We start from the raw sequence: 26,345 nt of genomic DNA, 5'->3' as shown, positions 1-26,345 counted from the left end.
ACATAGGGAGAACTTGCGAACTCCATACAGACAGCACCCCAGGTCTGATCCTGAACCCAGGACCCTGGCGCTGTGAGCCACTGCACTAATGTGCTGCCCCTATGAATGGTTATCTACCTTTTACTTGTGGATGGGTATAGGGCAGGGGGCACAGTTCCAGTCCTAGAGGGGCATAATGTCTACTTAATTGAAATCGTTTTGAGCTTAATTTAACAAGTTGAAGCACTTCCTCGTTCTTCATGAGGCTGGAGGTTAAGAGAGACCTAGAATACTTGCTGGACAGCATCTTGGAGACCAAAGTACAGACGATTCTGAGTGTTGCCATGGCCTGGATACACTGGGAACACTGGGACAGGAGTGGGCAGCTCAGGTCTTGCCGTGCAGAGTCTGTTTCTGGTTTTCCAACTCAGACTGTAATTGATTTAAGTGTATCAATTAAATGCATAAAAGGTCCAATTGACTGTGATTTCCAGGTCTTAAATGAAAAGCTGTCTCTTTATACCAGAAGGAACCCAGCATTCCAGGATCAGGGATGTCCACTCCTGCTCTATGACATTAGACTGACTGCATAAGTGATCCGCTCATTTGACCAGGTCCCTTGAGAACAAATCCTTGTTTATAATGATGGCCTGGAGACTCACTTCTAAAGCAAGGTAGTTTACTGGAGCACTCTGAGTGAAGTACCCTATTCAAGCCTAAAAGAGCCATGCCTCATCTGGGATCTGAACCCGCAATCCCACCAGTCCACATCGCTAAAGAGGAAACTGCACATGGCTGCCGTACACTCGAGCCTGTTTACCCACTGCACTATGGCCCTGTTTTGAGAGCAATCTGGCTGTGACTTCACACCCCTCAGAGGATGTGTGCAATGTGCTCATTATTGCAAGGTGATGCAATCAGTTCAACAGGGGATAGGGGGTCACGCCCATGTGTCCATCACAGGGCAATGGGTGGGGCGATTGGACTCATCATCCAATAGGAATCCCTGAAAAACACTTCTCATAAACAGTGTGTTTTTTTTCAGCTGAAGTAACTTTGCTGTCATTGTTAATGAGGAATAAGTATTTATTCCACTCCAATTCATGCAATTCAAATCGTCCAAAGCCATATCGTGTTCAATTGCCAGTTCAATATGTTATGAATTACAACAGCGAACACAGAACACTTTTAGCACTTGGCTAAAAAATCTGAAGCACACCAGTGTTATGCAGCTACTATACTGTGAAGCTTTGTGCAACAGGACTGGGACCCCTCTCTCATTTCACAGCTCCATATTCCCTCCCTGTTCCTTCCTTCTCTCTCCCTTTTCTCCATCTCTCTGTCCTTCGCTTCCTGTCTCTCTCCCTCCATCCCAGTCTCTCTCACGCGGTCTCTCTCCCTCTATTGCAGTCTCTCTCCCTCTCAGTCTCTCTGTCTCTCTCACACTGTCTCCCTCCCTCTATCCCAGTCTCTCTGTCTCTCTCACGCTGTCTCTCTCCCTCTGTCCCAGTCTCTCTGTCTCTCTCCCACTGTCTCTCTCCCTCTATCTCTGTCTCGCTGTCTCTCTCACGCTGTCTCTCTGTCCCTCTGTCCCTGTCTCTCTGTCCTTCTCTGCCGGTCCCTCTGTCCTTCTGCCGCCTTGTCCCTCAGTTTGTCCCAACTGAGGAGGTACTGGGGCTCCAAATGGGACCAGCGATGGTAGGGCGAGGCGCAGAGAGGAATCAAAACTCTCAGGCAGTCTGGAGCTCCCGCAGACAGAGGTGTGCAGCTTTTTCACGAATAGAGCACATCTGTAAATGAGCCTGCATACACAACACACACAGCCTGTCTAAACACCCCAGTTACCCTGCAGACGCCCGGTGATCCAGACACAGGGAGCAAACTAATATCCGGAATGGATTTTTAATGCATGTTATCCTGAGCTGCCGTGGCCTGGGTGAGCACAAGTGTATCTCAAGTGGGCTCTGCGCTACATGTGGTGAAACCCAGAGCACTCCCACTCCATAGCAATCTGAGCCATTCCAGGTTTCACCGCAAACTGTGGGAGTTCATAAAGCAGTGGAAAGTTCCAGCATTCTGGACAACCCTGAGTCTCTAACAGCACGAAAGCATCTCAGCTGTCTTCCTGGCGGCTTGGCGCAGCTCGTACCAGAGAGCCCAGGGGCCCCAGCAAGCCCTGGAAGTGGATCTGTCTGCTCTGCACCAGGAGTCACGCTCTCCTCGGGAGAGTGAGGAGGCAGGGCAGAAGCGGGGCAACAACGTTCTTCTGGGCGCAATGAGTCAGCTCCCCAACTTCAACCCCCCCCCACAACACATCGCGGAGCGAGCCGGGACAGCTGGCAGGACCGGCGGCACGCTAAGACCCGGTCTGAAGACGCCGCACGCGAGGACGACCCCCGCAGCCTCCCTGCCTGCAGAAGGGAGCGGACGTGTTCGAGCGCTCCTCCACAGGGAGGGGTGCCGATCGCACTTTGATTGGCTGTCCCGCAGCGTGAACGGGGGCGCCCCACGCCTGCCGCCCCCCCCCACCCCCCGATGTTTAAACACAGAGGTGTATTCTAACCGTGCCAGGGTGGGGGGGGGGCGAGACCAGGGGCGGACATCTGTTGCTCCACTCCGAAAAACCTGGAGGAGCAGGAGAGCAGGCGGGAGGGGGGTCTGGCCAGACCGGAGGGCTAAAGAAAACAAACACAGCACCCGAGACGGCCGAGGAGGAGGCTGGAGAGCTGGGGAGAACTGGGGGGGGTAGACTGAGGAACCCCCAGATACACACACACACACACACACACACACACACGCTGGGACCTCAGGTAAAATAATTGCAACAATTCCTATAACAAGAAGAAGATGCCCATCACTGACCTCTCACCCTGGCGTAACAGCAGCCGCACTTTGCCAGTACTTTCCGGAACAAGTGTTGGCACGCGCAGCCCCTGTGGTGGTGCCCTCCCTTCATGCTGTGCCCAGGTCGCTGCCAGCAGGGCTGCCACCTCTGATCATGGCACTGGACGCGAGGCGGGCAAGAGACGGGCAGGGCGCCGGACCGGTCCCCCTCCTCCTCCTCCTCCTCCGCCGGGCGACAAGGGAAAAACCAAGGCTTCCGAAAGGCAGAGATAAAAACCCGGCTCGCGCGTGTCCAGATGTCATCCGCCAGCCACTCCAAGCAAATCCCACTGATCCGGCACTTCCCAGACGGAACGAGCGAGCAATCCCCACGGCAGTCACCCGGGGGTGTGGACAGAGCCCAAGGCAGGGCGTCTGGAGAGGGGCAGACGGAGGGAGAGAGAAGGCAGAGAGCACTGCAGGTCCCCGCCGCCTTCTGCTGTCGCTCTGGTCAAATAACGGGCTCTCCGTCTGGGAGAGAGGGAGGGAGGAGGGAGGGAGAGGAGGGGGGAGCAGGGGGGAGGGGGGGGGGTGGAGCTTGCAGCCTCCCCCTCCTCTCCTGTCCTCCTCTGTTCTCTCTCCCTCTCTCCTACCGCCTGCTCGCCTCTGCCTCCCTCTCCCTGCACTGCGCAGGAGACGGAAGCACACAGACACACACAAAGACTCCCACACCCACTCCTTGCAGAAAGCGCCCGCCGAGTTTGGTGGGAAAGCTGGTGCCTCAGTGACAGACGCACACGCAGCCCCTGAGCGGCGACAGGCTCGTGCACTGCTGCGTGACACACTTGAACACACCGCCGCCGCACTCCCGTTGCACAGCGGGCTGATCCGCTCCGGGTTTTTTGCCAGCCGCGGGGCTCTTGTATGGCAGCCAGCACCTCATGCTTGTTACCCTGTTGTAAGTGATTTAGCACAGACAGATGTGGCACTAGCGTCCGGTTAAAAATAGCCGGGCTGCACATGTCGGGCTGCCTGTTTCATCTGGAGGGTTTGTACAAAGAACTTAACAGCTGAGATGAAAAAAAAACTGAAATGGACCCAACTGCTACTCAGTTAAACTCTTATTTCCATCCCTGTTAGTACATAGGGAGAGAGACATGCAGCCAATTGAATGTTGGAAGGAATAGAATTTGTTCCATTTGTAAGATCTCTTAAAGTCTACCAATCAATTTTATTTGCATATAGCGCCTTTCAACCCAGAGCATTCATAGTGTCCTCCAGGCACTTCACTTTTCATAAACACACATATAAAAATGTAGATATATTTGCTTATTATTACTTTGATTTCTTGCTCAAAGGGATTTTTCCATTTTTCAAAGCTTTTCCGAAACCTCCGTCTGTGTGTTAGAACTTGGACTGATAGCCTGAAAGTTTCGGGAAGAACGCTCTCTTTCCGAACTCGGAGTCTCAAGGAAAGGCCCTCCCCGAATCCGTGGAAAGACACGGGCAGAGGGCGATCAGACCGGACCTGCTCTCCCCTCTCCCCTCTCTCCTGCGGCTGAGCTGCTCTCGGAATAAACAAATCAGCTGTACACTTTCTTGCCAACATTGTTTCAGTGGATCAACCTGTTAATGCTATCACACACGCTCACACAGACACCCGTGCACACACACTGACACAGTTCCATGTTTTCACGCTCATACACAGACACGAGCGCTGACTCACCGCTGCGCACACTCAGAGTCGCCCATAAACGCACACTAACACATCTCCCACAGACATACTCAGACACCCCCCGTCTGCCTCTTTTCCTCTGCTGTTCAGGGGTGAGTGATGGGGAAACGATTTCTCCAGGAGTTTTCTCCAGTGACACATCCCCCTGGCCTGGGCCCCCGCCTGTCCCGCGCGAGTGTGCGTGAGCGCGTCCATGTGTGAGGGCCGAGGAGACTGGCCGAGGGTGAGCTCCCTGGAAAAACTGGGAACCGAAAGGCACGTGGCAGCACAAACACTTTCACTCTTCACTCAGCGAGGCCACTGGGGACTCCTGCTGCCCAGCAGTTTGAGCCACTCCAGGATTTACCAGCTGCCGGGCTCCGGTGCAGACTGTACTGACAAGGCAGCAAAGACACAACATTAATGGCGACTGTGCAAATCTGCTCCAAAAGAGGAGGTAGCCTCCAAATAAGGCAGCCTGTGGTACTGATTTGTAAAGGAGAGCCCTGCAGCTAGCGAAAACCCAGAGCGGATCCACTTGCAGTGCATCGGGATGTTCAGAACACTGGTAATGTCACGAACACGGACTGGAATCCGTGTCAGATCTTGTAGAAGACCCTATGCGATGCGGTAAGAGCTGGAGAAAACAGGAGGCGTGGTAAAAGGGAACACACAGGGGTTTAATAGTGCACAAAATAATAGTGACAGTCCGTGAGACAGTGAACGGGGAAGACAAAACGGTATCCAAATCCAAACGGGTCCAAGGGCAGGTCAAAGCACAATCCGAGAGTCCATCAACTAGAAATCCGTCCTGGGACGCGACAAAGTTAAAATCCCCGTGAGGGGGGAGCACACGGACAAACGGAACATGGAGGTCCAAGGGTGACGGGGCGAGATCCTCCAGACCCCGGGCTCAGGGAGCGGGAGGTGTCGGAGATGAGGCCTATGCCCTCAGGAGACGGACGTAGGGTTTCCTGGTGCCAGGCGGGCCTCGCGACATCCTTACCCTAATCATGAGCCCCGAGGACTGGAGGAGCTGGTCTTTAAATAATAACACTAAAAGGGTACACCTGGAGAGCTTAATCACACGAACAATAACGGGAGCAGTGGAGCGCCCTCTAGGGAGGGATGTCGGGCGTGACAGGTAACAGCTGCACAGGGCGCGGCCCTTGCTCAGCGGGGGTCTGATCTTGATGGGGACAACTGTTGCGGAGATCTAATACACAAAATGGAACAAGACACAGTGGGCTCCTCCTACCTTAACAGGCCTTGAGCAAAATCCACCTGGGGGGGATTTGAATTGTCCAGGACGTGTTTAAAATGCGCCAGCTGAACTCTCATCCTCAAGTGCGGCGGGTTCTGGCCACCACGGACTGATGTTGACTGATAAGGACTGACGCTTTAGCCTTATCAGTATTGCCAAGGAGCTGTAAACCCATCAGGTCTGTTGATACTGAAGGAATCTATTGGATTAAAAGGCACTGAGCGATCTAATCTACTGAACCACCGCAGGGTCCCTCTATCTATCCTACCTGTCCATCCGTCTGTCAATGTCTCTCTGTCTCTCTTCATTTCTGTCGCTTAATCAATCGATCTGCCACTGTGCTGTATATTTCTCTCTCGACAATAATAATCATCTTTTACCAGTGTAAACAGCCGCTGAAAGATGACCAGCGATGTGTAGAATTGACACATAAGCAGGTGTGGCTCTGAGCTCTATCAACAGGGTGATGGAGAAAACAGATTCCAGTCCACGGCCATCGTGCCTGCCCACCTGTCCTGTCCAGACTGCAGGATCAGGAGCAGTGCAACAGTGGGAGAGAGCTCCCCCTGCTGGTGAGCAGTGTAAACTGCAGGCCAGTAACCAGAGTCCCGCAGCTCCAAACCTCCAGCTGGTCAGCCCAGCTTGGTCATTAAACCAGGAGATCTAAAGGATCTGGCTCAATGGATTGGTAAGTAAAACTAACCTGCACCTCAATCCCCAAGCATCAGATTGCGTTCAGGAGATTAGCAGCAGTCAAACAAATCTGTTCCACAGGACAGGGAGGGGAGGCAGAGACACTCTACAGCTGGTGTCTGACAGTCTTTTTCCAGCCGTCAGCATCAATTAAACAATTAGCCTAATTATTTCCTTATGTAGACCCATACAGGACATTACGTAAGGTCTTTAACCATTGATTATTTAACGAAAACACTCACTTGATTCAAGGTACAGTGACCTACGAACCACCTTAGGAAGAAGTACTACAGCTGGGCTGTTAATTAATTAATTAGACCAGCTGTGTAAGCGAGGGCATGGGTGGAACTAAAACCAGACAACACCGGATCTTGAACAGACACCCCTGGGCTAACGCCACACAGGGCTTTGCTCCAGAGCGGGAATTGTTCTTATGGGAAGAGATTTGCCGGGATTACGCAGATCCGTGGTGGGATCTCCTCTCTCCTCTCTGAACCCACCCACGCCCCCTCCCTCTTCTGCGCCTCCTTCTCCCGTCTGCTCTCTAGCCTTTTTTGGCCATAGTTGTGGTTCTTTCATTGTTTTGCTATGTTTTCCAAATCTGCCGATAAAAATAACGGCCCTACAGAAACAATGCGTGCTCTAATCCGTCCGGGCCACAGCGATTCCCGGCGGACTGCAGCAAAGACAATGGCTACAGGAGAGTCTTCCACTGCCTCCGATGGAAGCCTGTCCAAACTGCAAAAGAATCGGCCAAATGCCCGGAGTGGATCCGCTGACCAGGGAACGGAGTGAAGCACGCAGCCCTTTAATAATCAGCCATTTTGGTCAGAGTGGTCCGTCTCCAGTCAGGAGAGCCCGGAGTGTGTCTGCAGGCTTTCATTGCAACTCCACTCTTAAAGACCTGAGGCACTAGTCAAACAAAATGAATAAGATCATCCTTATTGGTTTATTTGGACCAATTTACCGACTTTCCCCAGTTCAAGAGTCTGCTGTCCAGTCCTGGAGAGCCACGGGGCCTGCAGTCCAGTCCTGGATAGCCACAGGGCCTGCAGTCCAGTCCTGGAGAGCCACAGGGCCTGCAGTCCAGTCCTGGAGAGCCACAGGGCCTGCAGTCCAGTCCTGGAGAGCCACAGGGCTTGCAGTCCAGTCCTGGAGAGCCACAGGGCTTGCAGGATCTTGTTCCAGCGGAGCTTTGAAGGACCCTAATCAAATCAATTGGTTGCTAAATTAAGAAAAGGTCCCTGGTCATCAGGTACTGGTGCAGAAAAGCAGTAGCAACGGGGCAGCCCTGCAGGGGAGGAGACGAACTGCCCCGATGTGGGAGAGATATGGATTTATCCGGCCTCCAGTGTGAAACCAGGAGGATGAGCCCCAGTGATCCTGAATCATGGCCAGCAGGGACCTGCTTTGCAAAATGACTGCAGGTGCTCTTCTTAAAGATGCACTCATATTAACAAGGCATTTCTCGGCTTTCTCTGACAGCAGGAAACAATGAAGCATTACTCACCATCAGTGAGGCGTCGTACTGTTATTAAGGAGGGGTTCCATTATGGGTGGCACGGTGGCACAGCAGTTGGCATTGCTGCCTCGGAGCGCCTGGGCCCTGGGTTCATTTCTGGACATAGGGCGCTGTCTGTGTGGAGTTTGCATGTTCTCCCTGTGTTACCATGGGTTTCCTCCAGGTGCTCCAGTTTCCTCCCAAAGACATGCTGGTGGGTTAATTGGCTTCTAAGAAAAACAACTGGCCCAGGTGCGAGTGTGTGTGTAAGCCCCATGATGGACTGGCGTCCCATCCAGGGTGTACCCGAACTCATGCCCCTTGCATGCTGGGATAGGCTCTGGCTCCCCTGTGACCCTGAATTGACAAGGCTGTTAGAAAATGGGCTGAAGGAAGGAGTTCCATCACATCGCACTCCTGCTAATGAAGCCCTCTACAGCGTCTTCAACACTCAGGGAAAGAATCTGAAAACATGTGGCATGGACACACTCGCTCGGTAGTTTGCTGAAAGATTTGCAGTGACAGATTGTTCATGATCACAACCTTCCCCTTACATGATGCCATCTGTCAAATTAATTCTGGATTTCCGTGCAGACTCTGCGCCGGCAGAAACCGTGATCCAGCCCCAGGTGATGGAACAGTTCAGGACAAGTGATTTCGCCCTGTGTGACACATGCAGACAGTAACAATGCACTCGCCCATCTTTAACAACAGCATGATCAAAGACAGGGGGCGCTTGAGGACTGAGGACTGGAAGGGCAGCACAGGGGGGTCCCATACGTGCTCAGGGTAGAGACGGAGACAGGAAGGGTTGGAACTGGGAACCTCCTGGTAACAAGCCTTGAGCTTTAGCCCCCTCAGCTGCCAAGAATTTGGATTCTAACCCAGGACCGTGGCCAGGCAGCCGCGCTCATGAGGCCCGGACGGGAAGGAAGGGCAGAAGAGCAGAAATCGCGCAGGTGGGGGTGCCGCTGTCCCCCCGCTGGGATGATCGCTCCTCTCCCATCTGCAGCGTCGCAGGGCAGCGAGGGGTTAGAGTGAGAAATGAGCTTCCGGGAGCCTCTGTCCTGGACTCCCACTGGGCGAGTATGCAGGCTGGTGCTGCTGTCTGAAGTAGAGCACGTGGAGTCAGTTATAGTGCCGGGCTGCTGGCAGTGCCCTTTCTAACCTGGCCACACGTGAACCCAAGAGAGCAGACAGACGGACTCGGACAACCCTGACCCCAGAGGGATCCCAGCTCTGACACACACACACACACACACACACACACACACACACACACACACACACACACACACACACACACACACACACACACGGGACAGAGGGATCCCAGCTCTGACACGGTCCCAGTCCAGTTTCCCCCAGTGCCTGGGTCAGCTGTTGTTACTCGTCATTGTAAACTGCTGTGCCATTCTGTAAAGTGCTCTGTGGCAAACTGGTGTGAAGGGCATTATAGCACATCAAATCCGAGTCACTGAGTGATTGATGGATTGATCGATTGGTTGTGCTCCACAGGGAGACCACGAGCACCGAGCCACCGACTCATGCTGCAGGAGAGAGACGAACCTCACCCCCCTACCACCATCGCCCCCGCCCAGCAGCAGCCCTGAACTGGATCCAAGTCATGTCATTAAGATGAGCTTTAAGTTTTTTAACTTTTAAGATTTATTTTTTGCTCCAGGCCAGAGCTGAATGCCAATTAAGGCAAACTTGTATTAGGGAAGCGAGGAAGAACCTGGCAAAGTGCCTGCAGCACGCTCCAGCCCTGCTCCGTCTGCGCCACGCTGGGATCACTAGCCTTCCCTGCAGCGTGTGAGAGATCAACAGCACAGGGCGCTGGAGCATCAGCCTGGGAGCCAGCAGGGGCTCGCACTGCCCCCTACCTGTGAAGGAGCGTACTGCTCCATCTCCACCACACTGTGATCAGCCTTACTGCAGCATTTGAGATCAAGAGCACAGGGCGCTAGAGCAACACACAGAGAGCCTGCAGGGCCTCACACTTCCCCCTGCCTGAAAAACAAAGTACTGCTCCATCTGCGCCATGCTGTGATCAGTAGTCCTGCCTGCGGGGTGTTAGAGATCAAGAGCACAGGGCGCTGGAGCAACAGGGAGAGAGTCTGCAGGGGCTCACACTGCCCCCTACCTGAGAGAGTACTGCTCCATCTCCTACTAGTACTGCACAGAATTACTGAACAGAACGATCTCCAGTGGAACCAGTGGACCTGTCCAGTTCAGTCCCCACACACCACCACCCTCCTCACACCCCCAGCTGAAGGCCGTCCTGCTGCAGGAATGGGATGGGACTGGGCTGCCGAAACCTCCAGAAAAATTCCCTGGGGAATCTATCAGGCCACAGCCTGTCCCAGCTGCTCACAGAGGCCCTGTGATTCAGAAGAGGGATGGGGTTTCTAATATTTTGTCCAGTGAGTGTAAAAGCCTAATGCTGGGGCCAGCAAGTGTACGACAGGAATCGACAAGGTACCCCACCCGGACTGGGTCAGTGTGGCCCAGCCCGCTTAGATCTGTTTAAAAAATCTGGAGAACGATCGTGCAGAAGACTATAGATTACAGGCACAGAGGTATGATGGGAACACCAGACAACTGGGCAGGGAGGGGGCCATGCCAGGCAGAATTCCAAGAAGAGGGTGGCCAGATGCTCGCTGGCCCTTTAAGGCGGGAAGGCTGGCACTGCACCGGTGCCACGGGGGACCGCGCTCCGGGATGGCTGGAATAGAGTTTTCCGAGGTTGGGCTCTCGGACGGCAGCTCCTTTTAAGGCCAGAGCTGGCCAGGACCGGGGAGCTCTGGGGAGCTGCAGCTGTGCAGGTTTTACAAAGGGAATGTTTTTAAAAAGAGGAAAAATGCCACCATCCCCGTGATGACGTCTTCCTGGCCAAAAACAAAGCGATCTTAGTTCCCCGTCTTCAGTTCCATGATAATTGCTGATTACATTTAATTTCACCGTTACCGCATTGTACGAGGCCACATTCCAAGATTAGGAGCCACAGTCCCAGTACAGTAGAACAGTCCCGTTACAATAGGGGCTACAGTCCCAGTACAGTAGAACAGTCCCGTTACAATAGGAGCTACAGTCCCAGTACAGTAGAACAGTCCCGTTACAATAGGGGCTACAGTCCCAGTGCAGTAGAACAGTCCAGTTACAATAGGGGCTACAGTCCCAGTACAGTAGAACAGTCCCGTTACAATAGGAGCTACAGTCCCAGTACAGTAGAACAGTCCCGTTACAATAGGGGCTACAGTCCCAGTGCAGTAGAACAGTCCAGTTACAATAGGGGCTACAGTCCCAGTACAGTAGAACAGTCCTGTTACAATAGGAGCTACAGTCCCAGTACAGTAGAACAGTCCTGTTACAATAGGAGCTACAGTCCCAGTACAGTAGAACAGTCCTGTTACAATAGGGGCTACAGTCCCAGTGCAGTAGAACAGTCCAGTTACAATAGGGGCTACAGTCCCAGTGCAGAAGAACAGTCCAGTTACAATAGGGGCTACAGTCCCAGTGCAGTAGAACAGTCCAGTTACAATAGGAGCTACAGTCCCAGTGCAGTAGAACAGTCCAGTTACAATAGGGGCTACAGTCCCAGTACAGTAGAACAGTCCAGTTACAATAGGGGCTACAGTCCCAGTACAGTAGAACAGTCCCATTACAATAGGAGCTACAGTCCCAGTGCAGTAGAACAGTCCAGTTACAATAGGGGCTACAGTCCCAGTGCAGTAGAACAGTCCTGTTACAATAGGAGCTACAGTCCCAGTGCAGTAGAACAGTCCTGTTACAATAGGGGCTACAGTCCCAGTGCAGTAGAACAGTCCAGTTACAATAGGGGCTACAGTCCCAGTACAGTAGAACAGTCCTGTTACAATAGGAGCTACAGTCCCAGTACAGTAGAACAGTCCAGTTACAATAGGGGCTACAGTCCCAGTGCAGTAGAACAGTCCAGTTACAATAGGGGCTACAGTCCCAGTGCAGTAGAACAGTCCTGTTACAATAGGGGCTACAGTCCCAGTACAGTAGAACAGTCCTGTTACAATAGGAGCTACAGTCCCAGAACTCAGACTCTTCCTTCTTCAAAGCCCCAGATCAGTGGCGCTGTGGATCAGACAGGACTCGTCCCCTCTTGTTAGTGCAATCCAGCCCTCATTACCATTCATTTACATGGATCCTCATTCCTGGGGTGAATTTCACCCCTGGCTTGGCTCTGCTGTTCATAGAGGGCAGTCCTCTTTCCAGAAGGGCAATCGTGAGCAACCCCTCACTCCCAGCTGCTACATTTTTGTTACTGGAGTTCATATATTTTCCAATTTTAAGTCTCTCTCTCCAGGAACCTTTTTCGTTTCTAGCTCGGATCTTGTTCAGAGATCTGGCGAAACAGCACCGTGGCCTGGTCAACCACTGGCCAGAGGTTCAGCCCAGTCGCTCTGCAGCCTGTCCAGAGGAACGCTGGAATTTGAGCCGGTCATTCACTAGGAGGATGACCAGAGCTGGAAGAGGCATCATTTGCAAACATGTGGTTTAGTCTGTATTGCTCTTCGTGAAACAGAGGCAGCCTTGTTTCTGATTAAAGGTCAGCCTGTCAGCAGCTTTCATTTTGCCCTGGTCTCTGGAAATCCTTTTGGTTAAGACACACTACTAAAGGACTTTTACTGCAACTGCTATTACTACTACTTTGGATACTGCAGCTACTACTGCAATAACTTCTATTACAATTAAGAAAGATTCTTCATAATGGTATTGGATAGTAGTGCCCCGTACTGTTCAAGCAGTAACGTTTTCACTTTCAAAGTTGCTTATGCCAGCACTGAACTTATTATTTTTTCCCCAGATTGGGCCAATTGCAGTAGCATACAATGTAAAAAGCCATATAAACCCAGCTGTGCTCCATCAGATAAGTCACTGTATCAGATGGGAAAACATGGCAAGGCAGATTATGCCTTGCAAATTCACCAAGCTGAACTGTAAACATGAGCTTTGCTAGCCCAGCGTTCGGGGCCTGGACTGTGCAGTTCTTCCTGTCGGAGTGCAGTCTTATACCACGAGCATGCTGCGGTCACCCATAGCTGTGGTGTGGGCCTGGAATCACTGTGTTAGTGCAGACAAAGGGAAAGAACAAAGGAGAGAGAATGAGAGAGTATGGAAAAGCTGAGCCTGTACTGTTTCAGGGGCTATGATCACAATCTCACCATAGAATCTGGACACAGACAGACCTGGCTGCCCAGAGAGGACAGGCTCAGTGACCACAGCCTGGACATAGAAACTGGACACAGACAGACCTGGCTGTCCAGAGAGGACAGGCTGTGCTCCCACTGCCAGCAGGGAGAAAGAGACAAAGAAGCACTTTCTGCTGCACTGTGAGAAATAATCTGGAATTAGAGAAACATTCTTCCCTAAAATAAATCTAATCCCAGAATTCCCACTCCTGCCCCAGTAGGCTTGGAAACATCTTAGTTTGGCAGACAATTCAATAGACTGGCAGGACAATACAAGATCTCCTGTCACAGCCTGAAGAACAGAGTGTGAGCCCCTCTCTCAGTCTTTTTGTTGTAAGACCTTTGCTGTTTTTATTTTGCTTTGAATTGTAAATATGATAGGGAAGGAGAGAGAGAGAGAGAAAATATGAAAAAAGGCAGTAGATTTTCCTTGCAGTCTGTGTGATCGGCCCCTATCCCACTCCTCTCCCCCCTCGAGCTGAGCTGTTGCACACACCAGGAAGCCGTGCTGGAGCAGTGGGCCTTGACACAGAGAGGCAGGCTCCCCTTGCCTCAGATACACTCTGCACGGGACAGCGGGCTGAACCCAGTCCTGAGCAATGAAAATATAACACTCTTTGGGGAAACAACTTTTACCAAATGCCTCCGTGAGATCCTACCAAGAGTCCCATTTGGGGAGATAAGATAGTAGCTGGCCAGGTAATTCCATTGGAGCTATCCTGGATTCTGAGCACACAAGGGAATACCTCATTTACAACCTGGAGAGCTATTTATAGAGCAAAGGCCCAACTGCTGTGCCCCCCAGCTAGGAAATGAACCTGCAACCTCCCCGTGGTAAGCCCAGAGCCCTAAGTATTACTCCTTCCTGTAGACATATTAATGGGAAAAGGTAGAGAGCCTTAGTTAGGAAAAGTGGGATCGAGCACAGATGGGCTCGAGCAGATTGTCCCAGTTGGCTACAGGACATGTGCACACCTTGTGGAACAGGGGACTGGGCTACAGGCTCTGGCCCCAGCCCACAGGCTGACAGGCTGACTTGTAGTCAGCAGGGTTACAATTGTGTTCTTTCTGTTTCTAAGAACACTCAGTTTCGCCTCCCCCACTAAATCTTTAGCCAGGCGACATTTTGACCCATTGCATGAAAAAAGAAAAAAAAAGAGGTCAGGAAACCACAAGCCAAGGTCCTGAAAGGCTTTTGGAAAGCTTAGAGAGAGGCAGCAGTCAGTGACCAGACAGAACAAGGACTCACTGTCTCACTGCAAACAGAACAATTTCTAAAGCAAAGCATTATAAACTCACCATCGGGTCCTGCCATTCACTTGCAAGCAACGTAGAACAATTAAGAGTTTAATCCAAGTGGATCACCATACGATTTCTCTCTTCTCCAGCACAGCTTGGGAATGTGGACAAGACTATACTGTACTTTCAGGGATCATCTCCAGAGTTTGTAACACAGGAACAAGCACCTTAAGAAATACTTTAGACTAAGTAACACTTTTTATAGCTTTACAGAAACACAGGGGTCCTGCCTTCTATAAACAGACATGGAGACTAAGCACAAAGCACCTTCAAATGGAACAAGTGTCCTAGTTAACAGACCCCGCCCAGGACTCAAACTTCCCTCTCTAAACAGGACAGCTCACCCATGAATGGGAACTGGTTTCCCTATTCAACGTCTTTGTGGATTCAGCAATATAGGAATCCAGGATTTCCAGAAACAAATTAAACTGCAAAGCCCTTTAGGAGAAGAGAGAAGAGCAGCTCTCCTGCAGTGCTTCGATTGCCCGGCCTGTACTTGGTGTCCAGTCTGCTTGCCGAAAGCAAAAACTCAGCGTCCAGTCTTTCTCGGAAGCCAACGACATTTCAGGAAATACCAAGTTGGCACTCTGGTACTGCAAGGTTGTTGGAGGAGTCTGGGCCAGCATAGCCATGTTACACTGTTTATACACGAGTCTCCTAGACCACCTGTCCTATTGCAGTCTCAAGCACAGTTCTGGATGGATTGCAGGTGGGGGAATGGGGTTCCAACATCCCCAATCACCCCCTGGTCCAGCAGACCAGCTCTGTTCCCCAGCAGAGCACTTCATCCTCGTCGGGCCTGGGCCTACTTCTCCAGCCTCCCGAGATCACAGAATCCCTCAGGCCAAAAACTCTCTCAATCAATCAATCAATCAATCAATCAATCAATCAATCAATCAATCAATCCTTCCTTCCTTCCTTCCTTCCTTCCTTCCTTAAGCACCCCCCACACACACACTCAAATATTATGTTTATACCAAGTAGTTTTATAAGCCTTTTAATTAGCCCAGAGATGTGGCTAGCTCCACACACAGCCTGTCCCAACAGCTCGTTTTCCTCATGTGGAATCCCACTCTCTCTGAGTGCTAAGGACACATTCAGACCAGCTGTGCCTCATTCTGCAGCTTTCCTCGGTTAACATGCAGCCATCTTGGTTCGGGACCACACCCTTAAGCCTGTGGTTTGAGCCAAGATGGTGGCTTTTTCACAGCGCCACCTTTCACTGGAATTTTAAAAATAAACTCCTTTCTGTCTCAAATGGATTTTTAATTATACTCCACGTTCAATTATCAAAACTACCATTGAGCTGACAGACTGAAGGAACTGATCCTTTTTAGTGTTGAACAGAGAAAAGTATAAGGGGACTGAGCCCAGTATTCAAAATCCTCAAAGACACTAACGAAATCAACCCTGTTTTCTGAATCAGCAGTGAAAGACGTAACACAGGAGACAAGTGGAAACTACAGAGAAGTGCATTTCAAGCCAAAAACAGCACAGCTCTCTTTACACAAAGGGCAGTGGAAGAGTGGAACAAGCTACCCAGCCATGGTGTTAAAGCCGATACCCTAGTTTCTTTCAAGAAATGGCTGGGCGAGGTCCTGGGATCTGCTAACTATAATATGGGCCAGACTGGCCGAACGACTTCTCTGGGACAGACAGGCAGATTGAGAAAGATCTGTCATTGCACCTCTGCACATGTGGGCTTATTCCACGTCTCTGACCCGGTCGAGGGCGCGCTGCAGTCTCCAGTAACCCTGCCACATGTTGCACAGCCCCTCTCTCAGCCAACACAAGCCCTTTGTTCTTTTTCAGCCTGTGGAAATGCGTGCAAGGCTTCTCCCCGCTAGCACACAGCCCGCTTTTGTCAAGTACCCCCCCAGATCCACTCGGCAGAGTCCAGCTCCACATCTGGTAGCGGTTTTCAGCAACCACTTGCTGCGTTCTCTCAAGTCATTAGCCTATCCCCTGGGCCAATTAAGCCTTATCTTTAATACGGATTTCACTGGGCGTGGCTCAGTAATGGTGCATTTACCCTGCACTGACTTGCTAAGTGTCTTTGCAATGAACTCTATAGCTGCCTTCCAGTATTTCCACATCCTTGTTGTTCTTGGTGAGCTGGTCCCCACATATGGAAACCCAAACACGCGCTTGTGTGCAGAGCAAAGCAGGTGTGCTCTTCAGGACAGGATCTGAGGACACACTCTCTGACTCTCTCCTCCTGCTGTCGTTTCTAGGTTTTTATACAAGAGGGCACAAGGCACACCCATCAAGGCGTTCACTCATCAGATGCTGCAGGTTCGATTCTGGGTGATGTCATCAGCCATCTGTGACCGGGACTGCCCCAAGGGTTCCTGGGATAGGGGGACATCACTGGGGGCTTCTCAACAGTGTCTAACCAGACACCTCAGGCTCAAATAACTGCCGATCCCCCATCAATCCCTAAAACGTACAGTGAGTGACAGTTCCAGATTTTGGAGAAAAAGAGCAGACACTCTCTCCTGATCCAGCAATGGGAACCAAATCTTCCTACCTTGACCTGTCAGCTCCCCTCTCCCCAGGCCGTCACCCCGTGCTGTCTCTTCCTGGGGGTCTGGGGGCTCAGCGCCCCAGTCCGCACGCTCTGACCTCTGGGTCGTCTCACACAGCAGCGGCTCCTCTTCAGAGGCATCAGGGGCCTGAAAACAAGGGCCTGAAATCAGAGGGCTTTTCTGAGGGCTAAGGTGTGAGACGTGTGAGTCCTGCGGTGTGAGACATGTGAGTCCTGCAGTGTGAGACGTGTGAGTCCTGCGGAGTGAGACGTGTGAGTCCTGCGGTGTGAGACGTGTGAGTCCTGCGGAGTGAGATGTGTGAGTCCTAAGGTGTGAAACGTGTGAGTCCTGCGGAGTGAGACGTGTGAGTCCTGCAGTGTGAGACGTGTGAGTCCTGCGGAGTGAGATGTGTGAGTCCTAAGGTGTGAAACGTGTGAGTCCTGCGGAGTGAGACGTGTGAATCCTGCAGTGTGAGATGTGTGAGTTCTGCGGAGTGAGATGTGTGAGTCCTAAGGTGTGAAACGTGTGAGTCCTGCAGTGTGAGACATGTGAGTCCTGCGGAGTGAGACGTGTGAGTCCTAAGGTGTGAGACGTGTGAGTCCTATGGAGTGAGACGTGTGAGTCCTGCAGTGTGAGACGTGTGACTCCTGCGGAGTGAGACGTGTGAGTCCTATTGAGTGAGACGTGTGAGACCTGCAGTGTGAGGCGTGTGAGTCCTGCGGAGTGAGACGTGTGAGTCCTAAGGTGTGAGACGTGTGCGTCCTATGGAGTGAGACGTGTGAGTCCTGTAGTGTGAGACGTGTGAGTCCTGTGGAGTGAGACGTGTGAGTCCTGCAGTGTGAGACATGTGAGTCCTGTGGTGTGCTACCCCTGTGATGTGAGATATGTGAGCCCTGTATAGTGAAATGTGTGGTCACTGTGGAGTGAGACGTGTGATAACTGGTGTGAGCTGGAGTGAGCTGAGCTGATCATGTGTCTCTTGACACTCCATCTCCTCACCTCCTCATTAAAGATAAGGCCCAGCAGCCTGCTCCCCCAGCACTGAGAGTAAAGGACATTCCAATGTTCAAAGTCTTCACAAACACTACAGCAGAAACCCTCAGAAAAACATCAATTTGATTGAGTTTGGTCCTGACATAAATATTTGGAGAATCTCAGCTGTGGTCAGCTCACCCGGGAAGATCTGCAAATGAGTATCTGAAATGGATTTAGAGCCTGTACTGTTATTGTTATTAAATTCTAGGGTGTCAGGGCTGCTCCAGCTGAGAGGGAGAGAGTGTGTGTGAGTGTGTGTGCTTGTATGCCTCTGTGGATTTCAGGGGTGCCACGAGTGCTGTATGTGTGTGTGTATCTGTGTATCGCTTTATCTGTGCGTTGTGTGTATCTCTGCGTCAGTATGTGTTTGCAAGAGATTTTATGTGCGCATCTGTGTGTGTGAGTATGTGATTATGTGTCTTTGTACTTCTGTGTCTATAAGTGTAAGTGTATCTCTTTGTCTGCCTGTGTGTTTGTATCCGTGAGTGTCAGTGTGTGTTATTGTGTGTCTCAGTGTGAAAGAGAGCAAGTGCATCTGTGTGTAAGGATGTCAGTGTATTTGTGTGCCTCTGTGACTAAGTATGTCAATGATCTGTGTCTCCAGTAGTGTGAGATGGCAAAACACTGCAATCACACACTTAAAAAGTACAACATTAACAGGCAACTCACAAAATTCGAGGACTCAATAAACTAGAACTGTTTCTGGGAAAAGTGGAAAACTTTAAATCAAAACCAGAAGAACTGGCCAACCAAAATGGAATTGTCTGCAAAAATGTTTACTAAGAGATTACAAATGTAACACAATAGTTTTGAAAAATTTGTAGCTCTGTATCTGGCTATTAAAGACAACCAAAACCCCTTGGACTCCCCGATCACAGAGTAGGAGCTACTGGACAAACTCCAGGCCCTCAGACCACGCAAGGGCTGTGGCCAAGGAGTCAACATCGAGATGCCGAGACTGAGATGCAGAAAGCCCTGCTCACACTCCAACCTCTTACGGGTGTTTCTCTGAGGTCTAGAACCAAGGACTGATCACCGCAATCTAGAAAAGTGGAGACAAACTCAACCCTAAAACGGGCATCTACTGTATGTGAACAGTAGTAATCTGGGGAAGGTACTGTATTCTGCAGTATCATGAATGCCCGAACACTGGCCTTCCTTACCAAGCACAGTGACCTCAGTAAGAGCCTGGCCTCATACTACATAACACAGAGATCAAGTTTCTGTTCTACATGGATGACCTGGTCCCTCTGACACCCACAGAACACGGGCTGCAGCAGAGCCTGGCACTGCTGGAGCAGTACTGTCACACCTGGGCACTCACAGCCCATCTGGACCCAGAACAGGGGCTACATCCGAGCCTGGCACTGCTGGAGCAGTACTGTCACACCTGGGCACTCACAGCCCATCTGGACAAGACCAGAGTCATGGTCATCCAGAAGTAAGATAGGTCTCAGATTAACTGGTATCACTTCACATGGGACAACAACCCAACCAGCTGCGCATATCTTGACTGATATCTGGTTCATCTGGGAGTTCTGAGCTGGCAGTTAAGGCACTGAAAGTGCACATGGTTTTCTACAGCATATGAAGAAGGCTCCACAATATTAACCCCCTTTAAAAATCCGGCTACAAATATTTGAAAGTGTAATCCAACTCATTGCCCTGTATGGCAGTGAAGTGTGGGGTCCCCTCACAGACCAGGATTACACTAAACAGGACAAAAACCTCAAGAAACTCCCCACACAGAGTTCTGTAGAAACATCCTCCATCTGCAGAGAAAAACACCTAACAATGTGCACGGGGACCATGGTGCCCAACAGGAGAGTGATAGCTGACTGGATGAGAGGCATGTCTCTCAGTGATGTCACAGGAAGTCAGCAGATGACCAGGATATCACTGTGTGCCTGGGAAAGCAGAGTGAGCACTGGCCAATTCATTGCAAACCTGTGCTCTGCCACATCTCTGTCGTTCTGAGGAATCTCAGTCATAGCTAACTATTAAGATCTATCTGTGTGTGTTATGATTACAAAGCTTAGGTGCTGGGCGATTTGAAGTAGAGATTTTGCTTTGAATTAAGATGGATCAAAAGATGACAGCCCCTCTGGTGCCTAATTATAATAATAATAATAATAATAATAATAATAATAATAATAATAATAATAATAATTGCTTACACTTATATAGCGCTTTTCTGGACACTCCACTCAAAGCGCTTTACAGGTAATGGGGTCTCCCCTCCACCACCACCAATGTGCAGCATCCACTTGGATGATGCGACGGCAGCCATAGTGCGCCAGAACGCTCACCACACATCAGCTATTAGTGGGGAGGAGAGCAGAGAGTAATGAAGCCAATTCATAGATGGGGATTATTAGGAGGCCATAATTGGTTAAGGCCAATGGGAAATTTGGCCAGGACGCCGGGGTTACACCCCTACTCTTTTCGAGAAACGCCCTGGGATTTTTAATGACCACAGAGAGTCAGGACCTCGGTTTTACGTCTCATCCGAAGGACGGATTATCTGATGAAAATGCCAACACCTGTTTGAATAGAAATATGTGGCGGAAGAGAAGTGCTTAAAGTAGCAATCCTCATCCTAAAGTGTCAGTCTGATCAGCCACTTAATTAGTTAATTTAATCCACATCAATTAAGCAATTTACAAGCCCTTTGTGCCAAGGTGTTTCAGTGGGATGGATCTGGAGTCTTCCCACTGTGAGCAGCCACCTGACCTTTTGAATTCCTCTCGCTATTGCAAGACTATAAACCTGTGCTCCCGACTAGGCAAGGAGAGAAATGCTTCCCCACGCTTGTGAGCCATGCAGGACCCATCCCCCGCCACCCTCCCCCCCCCCACTCACCCACTGCTGGCTGGGCAGCGCCAGGGACGAAAGGATGTCACCCATGGCACCCAGAATATAGTCCGTCCGTCCTTGGTTCTTGGGCAGAGCCTTCATCCCCGATCCCGAGATCTGACTCTTCTCCCGTGCCGAAAGAAATCTCCTCTCGATCTCCGCCGCCCAGCAAGCGCCCTGCCAGGGAGAGAGAGCTCACAGCAGGGTAAGATCCCCGACGAACGTTAGCTCCTGGTCAGGGTCTCTCCTGGGGTTTTCTTCTCCGGGTGAGTGTGAGCCGTCTGCACGCAGAAAAAGCCCAAGTGTTTGTTTGTGTTTCGGGAGAGCTCCTGCTTTGTTAAAGTTCCCAGCCCACCCTCCGGGAAACTCCACTCTGCCTGGGCCATTGGCTGCCGAAAACATGCCCACCCCACCTCCCTCCTCCGTCCCCCCTCCTCCCCTCTCCCTGTCTTATCTCTCGCTCCTTATCCGCACACCCCCTCTCCCTCCGCCCAGGCTCTCTGATGTCCACATGTTTCTCGTAAGGAAGACAGCGCTCTCTGACGGGCCAGACGAGCAGAGCAGCAAGGCTCACTCTCTTTCTCCTTTCTCCCTTTGCCTCTCACTGCAAAACCCAGCTTGCACCCGGGGCTGGGAATGAGTCCCATGGCATAGCAGGCTTGATCGATGCCACGTTTTGCCAGCTCCTGCCCAGTGAAACCCAAAGGCCAGCCAGATGTGCTCAGTGCTTGCTTAAGTCCCACATCTGTCTTGGCACAGTGACGCCACATCAGCCCCCACACTGCAGTCCTCTGGTGTGGGCTTATGTACAAGAGGCACCGTAGGACCTCAGCAAAACCCGAGACGGCTCACGGGGCTGTGCAGTGGGAGTCCTACCTGCTCTCTCCGGGTTTTCTGAGGATAGAGGGTGGGCAGTTGAAGGCAAGGAACTGGATCCCCTCTGTGCCGGAGAAAGGAACTGCTTCTCAGATCGGATCTGGAACAGCTCAAATTTTAGCACCACACCCCTGTTTCATGGCTAAACTGAGCGTTAGCCCTGCCTCTCAGCCACAGACAGCTCTCTGTGTTCAGCAGGCAAGCCAAGACTGCAGGTCCACCTTCTCTGTGTGTGTTTGTTCTTGGGTTGTGGCCCAAGCAGGACTTGGGTTCTCTGTGTGTTCCTGAGATTGAGCTCCTGCAAGTGTGTTTTCTGACAGATACGAATGTGATCTGTAAATATAATACAGTGAATGACACAGTACTGTACTCCTTACAGCTCTGACGCCCTGCAGGATACAGTCTGGAGTCGAAACATTCTGAGGCATGAACAGTTCATTCCTCTGGGCTTGATGTATGAGCGCAGGCTGCAGCACGAGCCAGGGGGAGTGAGAGATGGAGGGGAGAGCCGAGTGCTGCAGAAAGCAGATTTCTGGGAACATTAGCGCCACCTCCTGGACAAGACCAAGAATCCTCTAATCACACTGCCCTTGTTGCCCTAGTGGTTTGTGTTGAAGTCATTCTGGCTGGCAGACAGGGGGGGTAGGCACTGTCTCCTGCACTCCTCCAATTCACAGAAGAGACTGAGGCCAGATGTCCTCTGGGCTGTTTTATTTAGTACACAAGCCTGGGAATATAGCATTGCAGGAGCTTTTTATAACCACACAGAAGAATTCACATGTGTGGCCAGTAGTAGCTGCCTATCTTTTTTCTGTGCCTGCCTCTACTTGCTCTGAGTGTATGTATATAGGTTTGACTACAAGGTCTCACAAACTGGGCCTTTTTACATACATTGTAATCAGGCTTTGTACCTTTCCATATACTGTATGCACATCTTGCTCAGCTCAAAACATTTTGTGTTTCCAGCTATGTTATTCGTTCTAAGAAGTGAAGAGTTTTTTACCAATATGCAGTTTCATCTAAAATATTGTCTGATTATTAACACGTTCATACCACTCTGTTCATATTTTATTAATTTACTCTATTTCTAAAACAATTATAATGACATTTGCGTCACCTGTTTGGGCAATTTTGATTATATGGCCAGCAGCTATGTCACTCTGCAACTCACAACTGGCAGCCCACTGACGATAAGCAGGTGTGAGTCTGGTCAGTACCTGGATGGGAGACTCCTGGGAGAAACTAAGGTTGCTGCAGGAAGAGGTGTTAGTGGGACCAGCAGGGGGCGCTCACCCTGCGGTCCATGCGGGTCCTAATGCCCCAGTATAGTGATGGGGACACTATACTGTAAACAGGTGCTGTCCTTTGGATGAGACGTAAAACCGAGGTCCTGACTCTCATTACAAATCCCAAGGTGTTTCTCAAAAAGAGTAGGGATCTTTCCCCAGTGTCCTGGCCAAATTTCCCATTTCCCATTGGCCTTTACCAATCATGGCCTCCTAATAATCCCCATCTATGAATTGGCTTCATTACTCTGCTCTCCTCCCCACTGATAGCTGATGTGTGGTGAGCGTTCTGGCGCACTATGGCTGCCGTCGCATCATCCAGGTGGGGCTGCACACTGGTGGTGGTGGAGGGGAGTCTCCACTACCTGTAAAGCGCTTTGAGTGGAGTGTCCAGAAAAGCGCTATATAAGTGTAAGCAATCATTATTATTATTAATTACACAGCACCCCCTTAAATGCAAATGTGCTCATTCATTTCTACAGCAATTGAGAGCTGTTTACATCAATAACATAAATACCGAAAGTGTGTGTTTTGAACCAAAAGGGTATTTTTCATGCATTTTTGCTTGTTTCCTTATAAGCCATGATAATGAAGGAACAAAGGTGCTGCTGTCTCCTGTGAGTTTCAGCTCAGTCCTGGTTTACGGGAAACTTCAAACAGCATGTCTATGGGGATGCGGGGAGGGAGTGATAAAGACAGATCTTTAGCATTTGGGTCCATTGCACATTATGTCTACTTTTCTGCCGTGTTTTAAATCACCCAGTAAACCTTAAACACCCAGCTCTTAAAGACCCTACTCTCAGAGTACATGGATCTGAAACAAGTGGAAACTACAGAGAAGTGTGTTTAAAACTGAGAACAGGAGAACAAATAGCCCCGCCGGCACAAACACAAATGCGTATGCTCGCACGGTAACATACACGTGCACGATACATGTAAAAAAAGGGTACACCCCTTTTCACAAAGAGTGGTGGGGGTGTGGATCAAGCTGCCCGCCCATGAAGCTGAAACTGATTTCAGGGAACAGCAGAGTGATCCTCAGATCAATTCGCTACTGACTACCAAACGGGCTGGACAGGCTGAATGGATCCTCTTGTTCGTCATCTTTCTTATGCTCCTCATCTCCGTCACTGAAAGTGGCTCATTCTGTGGGGCCAGAAGAAGCCTCACCAGCCGTGACCAATGTCCAGAGAAACTGACAAGCTGCCGTTGTTGTCCCCAAGCCTGCTGGTTCATCCATCCCTCCACTTTCTAATCGTTTCATCCAGTTCAGGGGCGAGGGGGAGCCGGAGCCTATCCCAGGAGGAACGGGTGCAAGTCAGTCCATCACTGGGGAGACAGACACAGACACATACTCTCACCAGGGACAATTTGTCTTACAGGGCAGCTGAGCATCTATATCATAAAATCTCCCACTTAAACACCAACTACTACAACTTCCTGGCTGTGTTAATCCGTCCATCCACTTTATCTAAGTCAGAGTCGCGGGGCAGCAGGAGCCTATCCCACAAAGCAACAGGTGAATGGCAGGATACGTCCTGGATGGGACACCAGTCCATCACAGGGCACGCACTCACACGCACACCAGGGAAAGTTTTCCCAGAAGCCAATTTGCCTGCCAGCATGTCTTTGGACTGTGGGAAGAAAAAGGAGCACCCAGAGGAAACCCACAGGACATGGTGGAGAACATGCAAACTCCACACAGACAGCACCCCAGGAATTGAACCTCTGTGCTGCCCTGATATGCTGTCAGTTGTCCAGAAACTGTGACCCTGCAGCGCGAAGTGTGTCTGCTGAGCAGCTCTCACCTGAGGCTGCACCCTGTTTCAGTACAGCACACCAGACCCCTTTATAACCTGCTTCCCCTTCACAAGGGGCCAGTGAACACTGAAACAGCTGGAGACTTCAAATTGTCCATAAACATCTGTAGCTTTAAAGAGCTGTTTTCTTCTAAACAAACAAGGGCCTAAGGTAGCTGTTGCTTTAATTAACTGATTGGGAACTCGGATCTCAAGGCAGAGAATGCACAGCCCCCACCCATATGGCCACAGTGCTGTGGGGGGAGGGCTGGGCCTGTGGCTCCCCTCTGGTGACATTCTTAGCTTTAAGTCACCCTGGTTGACAGCGCAGTGTTATAAGTTCTAATTCAGGGATAATAGGATCTGTTCTGCCTGTAGCCCTGTGGTTGAGACAGAGGGGACTGTGTGACATCTGGGCGTCAGACTCCCATCGCCTTCCCTGACCAGAATGATCCCCAGACCCCACCTCTGCTGGGAACCAGTGGAACCAGCGGACCTGTCCAGTTCAGTCCCCACACACCACCACCCCCCCTCGCAACCCCAGCTGAAGGCCGTCCTGCTGCAGGAATGGGATGGGATTGGGCTGCGAATACCTCAGAGGAGTCCATCTGCTACGCCCTGTCCCAGCTGCTCACAGAGTAGATCTCACATTTGGTGGGGGTCCCTGATATTCTGTCCAATACTTATCTGAAAGCCCTACATGTGCAATGATATATAGATGAATAGACTGACTGATAGAAAGCTAGGAAGACACACTGTAGTGTGTCTGTGTTTATAATGCCATTGCAATCTGCTATGATAAAGGCAGAAAGAAAGAATGCATGTAGATCTGTAGGATTGTCTTGTGCACCAGACATGCTGTATAGACATCCATTGTATTCACAAAAGCCCAGACTGAGTAAGACTTAGTGTTGTCATGTATACAAAAATCTGTAGAAACTCTGGTGCAGTGTGAGTGTGTCTGTGTTTGTGTCTGTCTGCTCTGTGATGGACTGGCGTCCTGCCCAGGGTGTGCCCTGCCTTTGCTTGCTGGGATAGGCCCCGTGACCCTGAATTGGACCCTGAAGTGCTTAGAAGATGGGTGGGTGGATCGAAAGGTTAACTTAAAATACGTTGGTCCAAAAATGGTGATGTTTTTGAGTGTACAAGGTGCATGTGAGCACTGGTGGGGCGATCTCTGTGGCGGTCTGATCTCCGGGAGGCCTCTCTATTTTCAATGTGCCTCCCTGCCTTGACTCCCTGCACCTCTGATGGATCTAGCTAGCGGTCAGCACTGGCTCAGTGGACTCCTGAGTCAAACAGCAGTGCCCCAGGCTCCCTCCCTCTACAGCCCCAGGGGACAGATCTGAGGGGGCGGAAGACTAACAGCCCCTTCAGGTGGGAGTTCTGCTGCACCTTGGCTTGATCTCCAGGATGAGGAGGACTATGGGCCGAGTGTGATGGAATCGGAGGGCTCCCCGCCGCACC

General features: G+C 50.9%; 1 protein-coding gene across 4 annotated transcripts in view; it reads right to left on the bottom strand.

Moving 5' to 3' along the window:
• The window catches only part of LOC148678380 (rho guanine nucleotide exchange factor 25-like), a 74,556-nt gene extending 53,293 nt beyond the window's left edge, over window positions 1-21,263 (bottom strand). The window contains exons 1-2 of one of the 4 annotated variants that reach the window (XM_088633384.1): window positions 20,924-21,263; window positions 17,029-17,173 (exon numbers count right to left, since the gene is read on the bottom strand). In XM_088633384.1, the coding sequence (XP_088489510.1) occupies window positions 17,029-17,173; window positions 20,924-21,019 (241 nt within the window). In that variant the 5' untranslated portion in view covers window positions 21,020-21,263. Of the gene's footprint in view, window positions 1-2,841; window positions 3,547-17,028; window positions 17,174-20,923 lie in introns of those variants that run through there. The other 3 variants (XM_088633386.1, XM_088633385.1, XM_088633387.1) reach the window with 3 other exon arrangements.
• Window positions 21,264-26,345: the final 5,082 nt, after the last annotated feature.

This window comes from Lepisosteus platostomus, chromosome 1 (assembly GCF_059453375.1).
Source record: "Lepisosteus platostomus isolate fLepPlt1 chromosome 1, fLepPlt1.hap1, whole genome shotgun sequence".
Taxonomy (NCBI): Eukaryota; Metazoa; Chordata; class Actinopteri; order Semionotiformes; family Lepisosteidae; genus Lepisosteus; species Lepisosteus platostomus.
Note: the sequence above shows the minus strand (reverse complement) of the source record. Positions and strands in the feature narration are given on the sequence as shown.